We start from the raw sequence: 17,045 nt of genomic DNA on the forward strand, positions 1-17,045 counted from the left end.
AAGAAAGGACTAATCACAGGACTGCAGCCACAAGTCAACCAGGTGGGTACCCTTGAAATCTACAAAGGGAGACGTGGCTAAACGCTTTTCTAAGGCTGTCTCTATTTCCACTGTTTCAGGATGGATAGCACAGTCTGAAGAGCACACAGGAAGGGCAAGTTTGGGCCCAGTCTTCTCTGTAAGACACCTGGAACAAGAGTGCTATAGAGGAATAAAACAGCTACAGCCAAAGACCTTCTCCAGAGCCTTTTCAAATGCTCTGTTCTTACTTCTCATGCAAAGCATGGTTGTGTAAATTTTCTCCTTCATTCGACTGGAAAGTCTTTCTTTCTCTAGTCAAGGAACACAGTAACCCATTCGTAATAGCTATTTGACAGGTATTTGTTTTGAATCCTCCTTATCCAAATCCTGGGGTCTGACCAGGATGTATATATGTATATATCCATCTGCATGTTTGTAAATATCCATAAAAGTACATTTGTTTATAAAACATTTCAATTGCACAAAAGAATATGTGAATGTGTAACATACACAGGGAAGAAAGAATAAAACAAACACCCATGGACCCACACCCCAGTTTATGACGTAGGAAGTTGCCAATACCCATGAGGTCTCCTGTTGAACAGCTCCTGAAATTTAAATCAGAATGCGTGCATTCAATCATTGATTGGCTAATTCATTCACTTGCCAAATATGCCTGAGTGCCTACTAATCGATGTAGACGATTAGTATCTCTTCCATTGGAGTGGCGTGGGGTTGAGGGTCAAAAGTGACACTTCCCAAAGGTGCGCAAGCGACCCTAACCCAGCCGGGCCCTCCAGAGCGGGCGTGGTTTCTGCGTGCAGACACTTTGGGCAGAAACTATTAGTCCCGGCAGTCCGCGGGGCGAGTGGGCGGAGCCGGGCCGGGGGCGGGGGCCGGGCGAGAGGGGGCATTGTGTCGGGAGCGCGGAGCTGTATTTGTCTGCTCTAGGTGCTGGTCGAGCTAGCGTCGTGATCGCCGGCGTAGAGCTGGAAGTGTCAGCGGCGATCACTGTCCCGGCGGGAGACCAAGTCCGAGCAACCACGCGCCCACTGGCCGCTATCGCTGGCGGGGGGCGGCGTGCCAGCGGAGCAACATGCAGATAGGCGCCCAGCGCCCTGACGACCCCTCCCGAGGAAAGGAGGCCGGGGCGGCGCTGGGGCGGCGGGGAGCATGAGGCAGGCCGGGGGGCGGCTCGGCTCGGAGCGCTGCTAGGGAGCGGCGCGCGCTGCACACTCGCCGGGGCGCAGCGGAGGGCGGGGAGCCGGGCTGGTCGCGCCAGCGGGCGGGAGCCGGCCGCCGGGAGCTGTTCTGATTTCCGACGCGGACGCAGGGGGCCCGGAGCAGCCCCCTGCCCCGGCGTGCAGCCAACATGGGCAACGCCGGGAGCATGGATTCACAGCAGACCGATTTCAGGGCGCACAACGTGCCTTTGAAGCTACCGATGCCCGAGCCAGGTGAACTGGAGGAGCGATTTGCCATCGTGCTGGTGAGTGCGCGGCGGCGGCCGGGAGCCGGGCCCCAGGGCCCCAGACCCGGCGGTGCAGCTGACCCCCGCCCCCTCCCCTTCTCCCCGCGCCGGGAGCGAATCCCCGGTCCCAAGGGGGAGGCGCCCACTTCGCTTATTGTGGCCTCCCTTGGCCTCCTTTCCGTCCTCCTCCGATCTCCCCGCGCCAAGCCTTCTTGGGGTCCCGGGATGGGGCACGGGGTTGGGGGTTGGCTGACTGGCCGGCCCCGAACCCATTGTCTGGCGGGAGAGGCACCTCGCGGCGCGTGTGCCGGGGAGGTGCGGCGTGGGCGTGAGGGGAAGGTGGCGCGGGCTTGGAGGAGGGGGCGGCTGGCCGCTAAGGCTTTTTGTTTAAGAAAAAAACTCCCCGCAAACCCCGAGTCCTCGAGAACCATCCAGCGGGCGCCCAGCCGGGGCCCTGCGGGGTTCGGGGCTGATGGGCGCTTGTGGCGGGTTGAGGGCGGCGCGGTGCGCGAAGGCGAACTTGGTGGCGGACGTCTGGCTTGGCCGAGGGGAGCTCCCCCAAAAGGGAACGAGAAGGGAAGCCGCGGCAGCGCGGCGTCCCAGCCCTAAGCGAGGAGGGGGACATCTGAAACCCGCGAGAGAGAAGCTTCGCCTCGGCGCGTTCCTTTTGGTCTTAAATGTTAAAACAAACCACAAAAATGTGCAGTTTTGCGGGGACGTGTTGCAAGCTGTCCTGACTCTAGGGATCCCTCCCCTCCCCTCGCCAGATCTCTGACTCCCTCCCGGAATCCGCTTCTCCTAGCTTTCCAGCTTTGTAAATCTGAGACACTTGAAGACTCTTCTTTCTGCCTTTCCTTGCTGGGTGTAAGTTTCTGGGCCCCTCCCAGCCTGAGACTGTCAGTGCTGTGAGCTCAGGAGGGTGTGGCGGTCTTCCCCCCGCCCCAGCCGACGTCTGGACCGCAGTTAGTCCCCAGACTTCGACTTTTAGTGTCCCAGCCTCTCTTAAGGGCTGTCGGGAGGGAAACAGGCAAGATTCGACGCGTTCTGATACTTGCACTCGTACGGTTGCCTTTTCCTAGCTAGTTACCTGTACCTCCTACAATGGTAGGCAGCAGGAGAAACTTGTGCTTAAGGCAGTCGAATTTCGCGTCTGCATAGGGGATTTGGGCATGTAACCTCCCGACTTTGGGGATTGACCAGAGTCTGAAGAACACTGGGACGTTGAAAAAGCCTTTCTTTAGAAAAGGACTGGTTTAATATGGGGACTGTTGTGGATGGCAGATTAGCTTTGTGCTCTTTGGAAGAAGAGCCCACGAGCTTTTTCACACGACGGGAAACTCCGTGGTGGCTGTGGCGAGAAGGATGAAGCTGCCTGTCGTGCACTCCGTGGTCTGAGATCTCACACAGCTGCTCCCATTGTTGTGCAGAATGAAACACCCTGAAATGGAACTGCATAGGCTTAATTACTTTCTAAGGCAGCCTGGGTGCAAACTTGGCCTGTCTTTCCAGGGACAAACCTTTTTGGTTCAAACTCCTCTTTCTACCAGACTACATGGTTCTTACCTCCTAGCCTTGGGTGTTCTGTCTTTCTGTCCATGCTGTGCTGGGTGGGTGTGCGTGTGCGGGTTGTGTGTGCTGGGCGTGTGTGTGTACACTTGAAGTGGGGGGGGCAGTGACACAGACTGGGTGGGTGGGTGGGTGTGCGTGTGCTGGGTGTGTGTGTGTGTGTGTACGTACACTTGAAGTGGGAGGGCCAGTGACGCAGGCAAACCAGATAATAACAATAATGCAATTAAGTTCTCAACTGGGATAGCATGTTTTGCATGAGCTTTGAGTTACCCTTCTGATTAATGACACATGGTATGAATTACCTTTTAGGAAAATAATGTCCCATCATTAATATGGTGGATCTGTGTTACTGTTAAATCTAGAAGGCACAGATTTAGTATATAGAAATTCATGTTTCTACCCGTCTAGCTTTTTGGGGCAGTGGTTACTGTGTAGCTCCTTTTACTCTGTCATACACAAGCCCTGGATGCGGTTCCTTTCTTTAACTGTTTATAATATTTTGCGCCCTTCAAAACAAACGAACAACAAAACTAAAAAATACCAGGCTGACCTTTTTTGGGTTAAGACAAAGCTTTTGGGAAAGTATCAGCTTGGGGGCCCTCTTGTTAGGGATGCACTTGGACCATTGATGTGGTGTTCAATGTAACTCCCTAGTCAGCTCCAGCTGCTGTTCGGAAATCTGTAGGGGGAGTTAAAAGGAATCCTTTTTATGGGCTGATAGAAGTACAGAGTTATGGTGACTTCTCTTGTGGTCAGTTTTTTTCTAAAGATGTCCATGTGATGCTCTCAACTGTGCTTTTTCTTCATGAATTACTTAATGGATCAGCTCAAACCATTTAATTCTGGAGATCAAGCTAGAAGGACAGGTTATAGGTAGTAATGTTCAAAGCATGTGTATGGAGGAATTCTCTGCCCTCACACAGTGGAAATCCTTTGGGCATTATTGACACTAGTTTTATTTCCTATATGATAAAGATCATGTAAGTTTTTGGGAGGAAAACTGGATAGTAATACTGTATAGAAAAGTATACAAATACCTCATTGTAAACATGGCTTGCAGCAATGATTGAGCCCTCAGACATGGAAAGTAATTCCTCTCACCCCACCAAGCTCTAGAATATTTAAAGCACTGAGGAAGAGTAAATAAAAATTTGAATAACAGAAGTCCATCTATTTATCAAAAATCTTGAGATAAAACCTACTCAATGACTACCCCCTCATCAGTCCATATAAGTTAAGCTGTGTATATCTAGAAAAGTATTGGGCATGAATGGAAAGATGAGAGAGTGAAAAATTGCTGAATTAAGAACAGTGAAGGGATAAACTCTAAAAAGTTCTTTTAACAGGAAAAAAATGGTATTTTTGAATAGATTTCAGTTACTGAATTTCTGTAGTTAATGACTAGTAAAAATTGGACCCAAATCTTGAGTTAAAATTCTCCTAAAGAATCTTCTCCCTCCCTGAACTTGTGTTCATTATTACAATGATAGTTATAAACCTTATATTTAACGGAAAAGATTACTGACTGCTTTATACACTTAACTATTGGCATCCTTGGACCTCCCTGTCAGATAGAGCTATAAGGTGATATACCTTTGGGTGTGTACAATGTTTCTGTTGCACTCTTCCATGGAAGTGTTTTATAAATTCAGTCATCCACTTCAGTCTTTGTTCCTTTAAGGTGTTTTGTATTTATTTTGTATATTTTATGAGTAATATTGGCTGTGTTTTTGGGTCCCACACATTTATAATTATCCAAGTGACTATTACGTTTGTTAAACTTTGTCTAATTGTTGGGAATGCACACACACACACACACAAATACTCCCATGACTTTTATTCTCAGAGATGATGCTCTGAAGGTGATTTTTGGGTGTGGTGAACAAGTGATTGTCCAAAAATAACTCTTTGGACATTAGATGCTCTGTATATTGTTCACTGATTTTTGGCTTGCCGTCACTGTTTACAATTTAAAATGTAAGCCCCTCAATCCCTGTGTCTAGGAGCTGTCCTTTCTGAGTCTCAGAGGAAAAGATAAATTGTAAGCCCTCCATCCCGGCTGCCATATCTGGGTGATAGCAGATGTCAGGCTACTCTGCGAGCAGATTCAAAAACACAGATTTGGAAGTGATGGCTTAGGGCTGTAGTATCTTATGTTTAACACCAGGAACTACTTTGGTGTGTGATTAGTTTGAGTCGGTTTCCTTTTCAGTTTTTTTCTTGGCTCTGAGGTTGAATGTGGTCACCATACTTAGGAAGAAATGGGAACATTTTCTGAACATTTACTCTGAGTATGCCCTATGCTTCCATGTTCTCACTTAATCCTCACAATGACTCCAGCTATCAGCAATATTAAAGATGAGGAACTAAGATTACTTAAGTTGACTGAAGTTACTTAAGTTATTAGATACCCAGTCTAGGATTTTTAACCCAGATTTGTATCTCTACTCCCTGCCTCCCCACCCACCCCCAATATTATATTATGCTTCCTTTGACTTACAACTGGTAAGAAAAAACAAGAACAGAAAGGCCTGGAACTAGCAATAAAGCTGTTTAAAGAAAAAAAAAAAAACCTTGAATCTGGTAAGTACAAGTTTCAGAACTATAAAGTTGGCAGAAATGTCTTCGAAGCGACCCAAGTGCGGTGTACTTAATGTTTCTCTTTAGATGTCATTCATTTTGGCATCTTCACTGTGCTATTCTGTTTTCAGGCATGGAGTTAAATATTGATTTGGTCCAAAAGTGTATTCTTCAGTTTTTCCTTTCAAGGCAGACTTGAACTGCCTTTTTTGGGAAGTCTGGACTTCCCAGATCAGAGGGGAGAGACAGCCTGTCAGTGTGATGCATGCACTCCAAATGTAATGACTTGTGAAAAGGACAAGGAAGGTCGGGTTTTAACATTTCAATCTATTTCCCTCTGCAAGATGTTGTTCCTTTTCAACCTTTTCCATGGAGAGCCTTTGCCATGAAGTCCACGGAGCAGATGGATGGGTAGGAGTGAAGTTAGGCCATTATCAGAGGCATGCTGATTTATTTTCTCGCTTTTCTCCTGTTGAGAGGGAAAAGGCGAGTGAGAAGGGGGATGGATGGAGTGTTGTTACTACCTCTTCCTGGCAGTAACCCCTGAGTTGTTTTATTTTCCAGAGTGGGAGTATATGTGTACGGTGGTACTTTTCATCGTTATCAGGGTGCATTTCCAATAATTTTCTAATAAGCTCAATAAAAACTGAAGGTATATTTGGGTTTCTAGGGTAGGGTTGATCAAAAGCTTTTCTCTGAATTATAAATGTTTGGCTCTATTGGGAGACTGGCAGCTGCGTTAAACTGATGAAATGCAGAGGGGAGAGGGTATGCTTGCCCTTAACCCTTCAGTGATAAGAATTACTTGCACATGTGGCCTTTGATTTAGCAAAGAGCATTGGCCCCAGGAGTGGCAGATGTAGTTTCTAGAATCATCATCTCCTGCTCCAACTTGAGCAAATGATCTTTCCTGTGATCCTTGGTTTTTCTCCTCTGTAAATGGAATACCATTTGACAAAATTGTTAGGATAGTCATGAGATTTTTGAAATCATAGCTCTTGGAGTGTAAAATTTCTGAAACATTATATTGTGATCCATTAACCGACTTCTCATTGATGTTTTGTATAGAAAAGAGTGAGCTGTAGTCTGTGTTGTTTGGAGAGTAGCATTTCCATGGTGGATGACTGAAAGTCACATAAGCATAAGAAAAAGTGTTTTTAACATTTAGAGTTGTCAAAAATTGGAGAAGGAGCTTTCCAATTAGCATTGCTAAGACAGAAGCTATATGAAAAATGCTGATTATTGGAAAGTCTGAGTCCAGGATCCAGCTAGTGAATGGCTTGCATGGTACCTTTCTTGGGGCAGGTCTGCTAACTGCAGGTGTTGGAAATAGAATTATAGCATCCAAGACTGGGGAAGGATCTCCTTGGAGGCTCCTCCTGGGCTCAAAGAAGCAAAAAAGTAATATAGGCTCATGCTTGTTTCTGGAAATTCATTCAATTTTATAAAAGCTGTGGCCTGGAGAACTTGGTCTTCATGAACTGTGCTCTTTTCATACTTAGGGTTTGGGGAGTAAGGATAAGGTGAAGTGGGCTCCCTGGTCCTTGTATCTGAGCAAGTAACAGATAAAAAGTGGCTAACTGGAGAGGCACTGAGGCCAGATGGTTGTGTCTCCTTTGCAAGAGAGAGCTAGAACCCTGTAAAAGCCCAGACTGGAATTGCTTAGGAGGGAAGGTGGGTTCCCCAGCTATGCAGATGCTTGGCAGCCCCCATCTTGTAGATGGGCTCTTCGTCTCTAGAGTGGGGACCTTTCCTACCTTCTTCCATTGTAAGAAATCTACCCATAGATGTTGGGGTTCCTGGTCTCTACAGAGAGAGGCTCCTGCATCCTCTTGGTTCTCACCTACCTGAACAGTATAGGTGGAGGTAACTCATGTCTTTCCTTTAGGATGGTGTCTGCTCAGACTGCAGGGTGATCTTCCCATTTCTCCCCAGTCACCCCATCCTCTTTTCCCTGCCACCTGCCCTTCCAACACAACACCACGGACTATGCCTTTTCTGGTGGATGTGATATAATTTGGAAGGGATGTCTGAGGAAGAGCTGGTAGGTCAGAGAGTTGTTTCCTGAACTGTGGGTCAACTGAGGTCCATAAACGTGGACCAGGATGGCTCGAAATTGGGAAAAACCAAGTCTCTACTTTGGAAGTATGGTGGTATTTGTTGTGGACAGAAGAGTACTTTCTTTTCACACTCTTAAACTGACCAAGGAAACATGCCCAGTGGCATCAGAGCTTGGGTGGGCACCTTGTCACAAACTCTGTATAGTTTCTAGGGCACACCAAAGCTGTTTCCCTGGACACATCTTCACCCCTCTTATGCCACCTGGAACTGACTTCAGTGACTCTTATTTCACATGTAACCTTCGTCTACTTTTCTTGTTTGCTGAAGAAGCTTTGTTACATTGATAAGCTGCTATATCCATTGCCCCAGAAGCTGAAAGCTTTGAGGTGTCTAGTCCTTGCTGTCTCCAGGAGTAACCTCCCTTGACTGACTTCTGTATGGTAGATGGTGCACCAGACTTGGTTTATCCTTGAAACTTGTTGGCTTTGGGAACAGTGTCAAGTCGTTCACATTTTGGCCCCATGTCTGTGCTGATCAGTCACCTCTCTAAGGTTCTGCCTTGTGTTGAGGCTTTGCTCAGGAACCTGCCCTCTCTTCCTTGTTGTTTCTTGTCTCTGTGAAGTTTGGCTGAGTACTTTATTTAAAGTAGGTGACAAAGAGATTGACAAGCCAAATTTGTGCTTTTCAAACCTGGCTATAGTCAGCATCACCTGGGACCCTCAAAAAGACAGGTGCCCGGGTCCCACCCCCAGAGATTCTGATCAGATTCTGATCTGGAGTGTCACCTGAGTGTCAGAATTTTTAAAGCTCCTTAGATGTGAGTATGCACCCCGTGGTTGAGAGCCACATGCCAGAGTCGTTTTTCTCCTCTCCCTCCTTGCCCCAGAGACCAAGCATAAGCGTTAAAACCAAAGTGAAAATCTAGAGAAATTAGGCAAAGTTGAGGAGGGTTAAAAAAAAAAAAAAAAAAAACAACTCCTAAAGATACTTGATTCAACCAAAAGCACCAAGATGAGAAATATAAAAGAGATGGGTCAAAGCCTGTTGAATATTAGTTTTATTTAACTAGGCATTTAAGAAATGGCTGTCAAATAATCATAATGATAATTTGCAGAGAAAGTTTTATACATTCTAGCTTAAGAGTGAACAGTGACCCTGAGGTTTACTACTGGGATAGAACAATCAATAAATCAATTGTATTTTTGCTTAGGCCTCTTTCTCAAGCCTAATTTTTTGTTGGTTCATTGTAGGCTTTTTGCTTTGATCTCTGGTTTTACCGCTTACAAAGACTTGATGAGCTTGGCTTCCTGGAGTGAAATTCAAATATACTTGTGAAATGTAAACAACGTTCATTTATTGAGACTCCTATAATCAAGGCAAATTGGCATGCTTATATGAGCAATTAGCTTTGAGAATAGAAAGATAAATAGGATGCTAGGTCAAGAATGAGCCAATTGTTCTCAATGTAAGACTCTAGTTATTCCTTTAATAGTTATAAGCAAATAGACATTCCCCTTATTCTTAATCTTTAGCATTTGGGGTTAGGGGGACAACATACGTGGTTTTCTCAGCTGAAAGAATAGAAGCAATTATTGGCTCATTTTCATCTGGAAATATAAATCTTCCTAGGTAGTTGGTTTATGAGCATATGAAGCTTCCTAGTATTTGGGAGAGGACAAAAGAAGGCATGGATTTAGATGGGAATATTAAAGAATAACGGAATTTTACTTTGGAGAAGGTTAAGAAGATGATTTTTACAGTGGCAAAAAGATTGAAAATAATCTCATCTGCCTTCAGTGAACAGTGCTCTTTGTGTGTGTGTAGGAGGAAGCTTAGGATAACCAGGAGAAGCTAGATAGAACATGATTGGACCTGCACTGTGGCAGCATTGCTCTATGAATTCAGTACCACGTAATATCTTATTTGTGGAAAGTTGGGAAACCTACATGGAAAGGTGATGAATGTGTAAAGTATTTAATAGGTTTGTAGGTCACTTTGAGTTCTTAACCCTCTCAGTCCCCAGTATGTTCAGCCTTCTGCTTCTTCCAGGGAAGCTTCTCCTCTTTAGCGACAGTCTTGCTCAGTGAGGATTCTTTCCCCAAGGACTTCTGCCTGATGAACCTAGTAAGTCAGTTCAGGCCAGATGTCTTCAGACCAGGATGCTGTAAACTTGAAACTTGTGATTTTCCAGGCATGACCCATGATCGTCTTTCTATTGCCCACTAATGAGACCATCTAGATATGAACCCTGGGAGACTTAGAACTGTGTGGCCTCCTGGTCATGTGGGACCATTCAGCTTCTCCAGTGTCCTTTCACTGTAGAAGTTTTGAGCCTCAGGGTAGGCTTTTTGGAAAGCATTTATTTGGATGAGAAATCTTCAGATCATCTGAGAGTTTACCATGTCTCAGTTCAGTCACTCAGTCGTGTCCAACTCTTTGCGACCCCATGAATCGCAGCACGCCAGGCCTCCCTGTCCATACCCAACTCCCAGAGTTTACTCAAACTCATGTCCATCGAGTTGGTGATGCCATCCAGCCATCTCATCCTCTGTCGTCCCCTTCTCCTCCTGCCCCCAATCCCTCCCAGCATCAGGGTCTTTTCCAATGAGTCAACTCTTCGCATGAAGTGGCCAAAGTAATGGAGTTTCAACTTCAGCATCAGTCCTTCCAATGAACACCCAGGACTGATCTCCTTGAGGATGGACTGGTTGGATCTCCTTGCAGTCCAAGGGACTCTCAAGTGTCTTCTCCAACACCACAGTTCAAAAGCATCAATTTTTTGGCGTTCAGCTTTCTTCACAGTCCAACTCTCACATTCATACATGACCACTGGAAAAACCATAGCCTTGACTAGACGAACCTTTGTTGGCAAAGTAATGTCTCTGCTTTTTAATATGCTATCTAGGTTGGTCATAACTTTCCTTCCAAGGAGTAAGCGTCTTTTAATTTCATGGCTGCAATCACCATCTGCAGTGATTTTGGAGCCCACAAAAATAAAGTCTGACACTGTTGCACCACCTATTTCCCATGAAGTGATGGGACCAGATGCTATGATCTTAGTTTTCTGAATGTTGAGCTTTAAGCCAACTTTTTCACTCTCCTCTTTCACTTTCATCAAGAGTACCAGGTCTCAGTCTTCATTTAATGGAGTGATTTTTTAACATTAGACAGCTGTATTTTATTTCACCAGTAATTGTCAGAAATTTCATTAACTTTGCTATAAATTTCTTTTTGTTGTTCTTTGGGATGGTATCTCCTAATCATCCTTAAAATTTTTTTTTTTATTGGCGAGTAATGTACAAACAGAAATGGGCCTTTTCCATCAGTGTACAGACTGATGGATTTTCGCAGAGTGAAAACAATGCTGTAACCAGCTTGGATTCAGGAATCAGAGTTGCGGTCTCCCTGTTTTTCTTCACATAAGGTTTGACTTGGCTCCTTGCCTCCCCAGCCGCAGTTGCTCACCTGAACTTACTTTCGGAGTGGCCAGACTTACGTGGAAGAAAATAGGCCACAGGATTGTGCCTTGTGGTCTGATTCTAAATGGCTTTAACCATGAGTTTTCTACCACTTCCTTTGAGAGATTTCTTCAGTTCAATCAGGCCTCACCATTAGGAGATATTGACATTATGACATCTTACTGTTGCTTTCGGTTACATCATCATCGATAACCATAATGGTATTTTTATTTTTTTGGTAGAGTATCTCTGGTTTTCATAATACTGAGAAATTATATTTTGATTTGTGTTCCTAGAATAAAGCACGAATGGGGGTGGGATTTCCACAGTGACAACGAGCATGTGCCCTTTGTGGTTCCAATACTTGGAATTAGGCATTTGCAAATACAGGTTTTTTGTATTCACTTTGACGCCTAAGTTTCAGCCTTTAGGTTTTTGCCATCATGATGACTCTCTTGAAATACTAAAAATGTAAGATTAATGTTAAAATATATTAAAAAATATAAGATTGTGGATCTCATCTTTGGTTCGGTTTTCTCATCAGAACCCTGTTATGTTACTTTAGACATTGATCCAGTTTGAGAAGCTCTTTGGCCATGTTTGTTGTCAATGGTTTACCTTCCATCCTCTCCTCTGTAACTTCTGTAGCCCCTGCCCCCCTTCCACACCTGCTTTCTCACTGAAGCCTTCCACAGTCTGACCTCATAGCTCAGTCGGTAAAAAAAATCTGCCTGCAATGCAAGAGACCCAGGTTCAATTCCTGGGTCGGGAAGGTACCCTGGAAGAAGGAAATGGCCACCCACTCCAGTATTCTTGCCTGGAGAACCCCAGGGACAGAGGAGCCCGGCGAGCTACAGTCCATGGGATTGCAAGAGTCGGACACGACTTGGCGACTAAAACCACCACAGTCTGGCCAGATCCATCTTCTTTCCTGTTTTCTCTGTACACCCTGACGTGGCCTTTATGTCTGCTCATAGAGCAGGCTTGTACTTTCCCGCCACTATGTCTTTCCTCACGTGATTCTCTTGCACATGATGTACTCCCTTTGCTTATTTGCTCCTTAAAATTATGTCTGGCGTTCAGGGTTCTTCTGAAATCCCATCTCTTTCTCATGTCCTTATGGATCCAGCATCAACTTGGGGGAGGTGGGAAAAACAACTCCTTTCTTTGATCTCTTTATAGTGTGATTTATTTCTTTTACTTATGAGGCCTGGGATTAAGTATCACCTTGTGTGAGGTGTGTCTGTAAAATAAGGGGATGCTTTTATGTGTAGCTTCGTAGCTACTCATTACCCTGTTGGCCATCTGTTTGTGTCCATGTTTTATTTGCGAGCTTGCACTGTGGGCTCCTGGAAGCCAGGGGTCACATCTTACAGGTCTTGGCAGTTTCTCCTTGTCCAGCGCAGTGCTTGGCCCAGGGAAAGGTCTTAGCAGATAATTACTGACTTGATCAGAGAACTGTGCCTGCTGAAACAGGCCTGGGAATTGACTAGCTGCCCCGAGAAGCTATCTAACTGGCCCTTCTGGGCTGATTGTTAATTTCACATAACTTGCTTTTGTGTTGAAATGACACTTTGTCGCAGCTTCTCACTCATCTTGGTACTCTGCATAGCACTTGACTGTAGTAGGTGCCCCGGAACACTAAGCATTCAGAGATGATAAGTTGGCATCATGCTTTTGCCTGACTCCTTACAGAAAACTGGTGAATCAGAAGAGGAGGAAGGCAGTGGAAATGACCAAAGGAGGTCCGTAGTTTTTCCACTGTTGCGAAGCCAGATTGGTGTGTCATGATGAGCTGTCATCAAGTGAATAGTGGAACTGTACTGTGGGGCTTTCCTTAAGTGAAATGTCCTTCATAATATTCCCTTTGTTGTTGGGAGTCAGGCAGGTTTCAGTGAGCAGCATTCCTTACTGTAGCATTTTAGGGCTTTGTTGTTTGTGAAGTGTTTGCAAATAATTGCAATTCTCAGAGTTCTTAATCCATGAGGTCTTGAAGGTATGTGGCTTGAAGTTACCGAAGAAGGTGGAGAGGTTGGTGAGCTCATCCTAGGTCCTCCATCACTAAAACTCCACAGGCATTCCAGGGTCAAATAAGATGCTGTTTATGTTTTCTGTGCTTTATATGCCTATCTTTAATGCTCTTGCAGCCCTTGAAGGGAGATACGATCTTCCTTTTACAAATGAGGCAGTGAGGCTCAGAGTGATAAGGTAGGTGCTTCCTAAGGATGGAGGCACGGTTTGAATCCAAGCCTGTCTGATGAGAGAACGGGCTCATTTCTACTGTATCACATTATGTATATTTTCAAGTTAGTTATAAGAAGTCCTTAAATGTTGGCCTCTTATTCTTCACTCTTTATGTACCCCCTAGACTAAATTCACTCACATAAAGCTGTCCCTTGAGTATATGAGTCTTGCATCGATATAGTGATAGATGTTCTGGGCTCTGAGGGTTGAGAGGCTGATGTATTAATCACTCAGTCATGTCCACACGACTCTTTGTGATCCCACAAACTATAGCCCTCCAGGCTTCTCCAAGCAAGAATACTGAAGAGGATTGCCATTCCCTTCTCTAGAGCATCTTCCCAACCCAGGGATCAAACTCGGGTCTTGTGCATTGCAGGCAGATTCCTTACCATTTGAGCTACAGGGAAGTCCTGAGGGTTGAGAGGGAAAGCATCGTTTCTGTATTTTGAGTGTTCAGAAACATGTTCCTTGGAATAGGAAGTGGAGCGATGCTAGCTTTGTCCCAACCACTGCTAGACTACACTTTTTATTCTACATTGTGCGGTTTTGCTCACGTGTCACTGCTTAAGAAGGGTTTATACCTTAATTAGACAGTCTGGAAGTGTTTATCGAGCACTTGCTATGTGCTAGGCAGCGTTGTGGGCTCTAGAGGATGTGGAGCTGCATGAGGCCCACCGGCTGTCTGCCCTCAAGGAGCTTACATTCCAGCAGTGGGAAGGGGTGGTGGGGGCAGCCAGACGTGAAAGGGGTGCATCATGCATGCTTGCATGCGTGCTCAGTTGTGTCTGACTTTCCGTGACCCGTGGCCTATAGCCTGCCAGTCTCTTCTGTCCATGGGATTCTCCAGGCAAGAATACTGGAGTGGGTTGCCATTTCCTTCTCCAGTGGATCTTCCCGACCCAGGGATTGAACCCAGATCTCCTGTCTCTCCTGCCTTGGCACAGAGACATAAATGGACCTGAATTTCCACTGCTGGGAAGTGCTACGAGGAGAATAAAGTAGGTGTTGTGAGGTGGCTTCCTCTCATTTAAGATCTGACTGATGCATAATTACACGGCATAGAAATCGCAGGGGTAATTGCTTCTGGGGAGAGAGACTGAGGCACATGAAATTCCTAGAGTGATGAACATATTCTAATCTAGGCTGGAGTGTTGGTTTTACAAATGTAACCTGTCAAAAATCATCAGATTGTACACTATAGATGTGAATTTCACAGCATAAAATTGACTTTCATTAAAAAAAAAAATCTAAGATCTGACTGATGGGGGTCAGGCAGGGATTAAGCCCACAAGCAAGTGTAATTAGGGCTTGATTTGTCAAGCCTTAGGGCCAGGAGGGGGTTCCTCGGACCCCGGGGCAGCTGAAGGGAACAGCAAGAGGAATGTCCTCTGTTCATGTGGCTTCAGACTTGATGTGTGGGGAAACCTCCCAGAGCCTGGGCCCGAGGGCTGCAGGAGGCGGTTTGCTTTGCAGAGCGAAGCTGTTCCTTGTGTTAATAATTGGCTCTGTCGTCACAGCTCTCTGCCACTTGTTGAATTCAATAGATTTTTAAACAAACTGCAGTCTTGTCACTGTTCTGGATGGGGAGACATCCAGTTGGGGAATGGAGTGTTTGATGAGTGTAACAGTGCACTTCTCAGTAAAGGCCCTCTGAAGCCACCCAGTACTTGGAATGGCCCATTTTATCTACTTAAAGCCATGGGTTGAAATGCAGTTTTTTTTTTAAGCTATTATTTGCTGCTAGTTTGTTGCTCAGACCTTTCTCTTTTTTTTTCTTTCTTTCCTTAAAAATTTTTATGTACTTTTAAGGAGCATATGACAATTTTATATAGAAGTTTGAATCAGAAGTTAAAAAGTAAGGTAAGTTGGTATAGTGAATTATCCCTGAAGTCCCTTAAGTGGTTCATCAGGGTAGTGTATGCATGATTCTGGATAAACAACCTTGGATAGTAGTTCTCGGGCGTGTTAAAGTCTGAGACCTCTGAGCTTGACTGAAGGAGAAGCCACAGAAGAAAAGTCCCTGCGCAGATGTCAGGTCCTCCCAACCGTTTGCCTCTCAGACCTCCAGCAGTGACCGGACAATGGGTGGGAATGCTGTGACATCTTCCTGTGTTAGACTTACTCCATTCAGTACCCCACTAAACCTTTTAATACATATCAGGGAAGTTGTTTCTTGTGAGGATTTTAAGGCAGCCCTCAAGTTAAATATGGGTTGGATACGTGAACAGCAGTAGTAATGGTAAAGGTCACTGATTGTGCATTTCTTGGGCTTCCCCAGTGGCTCAGATGGTAAAGAATCTGCCTGCAATGTAGGATAGCCAGGTTCGACCCCTGGGTTGGGAAGATCCCCTGGAGGAGGGCATGGCAACTCACTCCAGTATTCTTGCCTGGAGAATCCTACGGACAGAGGAGCCTGGCGGGCTACAGTCCATGGGCCCAAGTTAAATGTGGTTGGGTGCATGAACAGCAGGAGTAACAGTAAAGGGCACTGATTGCACATTTCTTTAATTTCTTCTTTCAACATGAAAGATGACCCAAGACACCTGAAAGGTAGGGATCACCCTGTTTCATCTAGGAGAAGCTCAGGAGTCTAGAAGTGAAGGAACTTGCCTGAGGACACACATTTCTAGGAGATCCTGGAGCTGAAAATCAAACTTTGCTAACTCTAAAGCTGTGCTCCTAATATACTGTTTTCTCTCAATTATGAAAGTATACTACAAATATACATATAAACGTTGTGGTTCAGAGCAAATTGAAAACCCTGTGAGGATAAATTCAGTAACTTTTTAGTCTATAGTAATTTTGTTGGAAACAAGCGTAACTATATGTCCTTCAAAAACGAAAATTGAAGATAAAATAAGAACTGAATGAATAAGCCACTGTCCACTGTTGAAATAGTAAAGGCCAAGTAAGCTTGTGATCAAATTGGCTTTTTTCTAGTAACAGTTGTCCTCTGAAGGCTTTCTGAAGGCTCTCTTTCAGGCAACTGTCTCCGAACCTTTGTTTTTTTTACATCTCTGTAGTAAAATGGCTGTGTTGTTACAGCTTGAAGGGTTGTAATAAGCCTTTTGATCACCCCTCAGTGATAACCCACAGTCTTAGACTTCCTTGGGAAGGATTAACCCTATTATCTTGTATTAATCAGCTTGATGTGGGGTTGCTTATTTTTAATAAAACCCATGTCATCCCATTCATTTCATTCAACAAATGTTTTTTAAAAAATTAATTTGTTTGTGCTAGGTCTTAGTTGCTACACATGGGATTTTTTTTTTTTTTTACATGGGATGTTTAGTTGTGGCATATGAACTCTTAGTTGCAGCATGTGGCATCTAGAGACCTGAACCCAGGCCTCTGCATTGGGAGCAGACTTAGCCGCTGAACCACCAGGGAAGTGCCTCAGCAAATGTTTATTTTTGTGTATTTGCTCCAGGCTAGGCACTGTTAAAACTTTGGGAGTTGGTGATAGACAGGGAAGCCTGGCGTGCTGCAGTCTATGGGGTCAAGATACCATGGGGTCAGTTGGATGCAACTGAACTGAACTGAGGCACTGTTAAGATGCTGTGACACAAAGGTGCATAACGCATCATCTCTACCTTTGAGGAGTTAATTGCCTAGTGGGAGAGGTAGGCAGAAAATGGAAA

At 45.0% G+C, this 17,045-nt stretch overlaps 1 protein-coding gene across 5 annotated transcripts in view; it reads left to right on the plus strand.

Annotated features, from left to right (window-relative positions):
* The first annotated feature begins 1,000 nt into the window (after positions 1–1,000).
* FMNL2 (formin like 2) overlaps positions 1,001–17,045 on the plus strand; it is a 326,764-nt gene continuing 310,719 nt past the window's right edge. For all 5 annotated transcript variants that reach the window (XM_065931549.1, XM_065931550.1, XM_065931548.1 and 2 more), the window contains exon 1: positions 1,001–1,510. In XM_065931549.1, coding sequence (XP_065787621.1) covers positions 1,394–1,510 — 117 coding nt within the window. In that variant the 5' untranslated portion in view covers positions 1,001–1,393. The remainder of the gene's footprint in view (positions 1,511–17,045) is intronic.

This window comes from Muntiacus reevesi, chromosome 3 (genome assembly GCF_963930625.1).
Source record: "Muntiacus reevesi chromosome 3, mMunRee1.1, whole genome shotgun sequence".
NCBI classification, from domain to species: domain Eukaryota; kingdom Metazoa; phylum Chordata; class Mammalia; order Artiodactyla; family Cervidae; genus Muntiacus; species Muntiacus reevesi.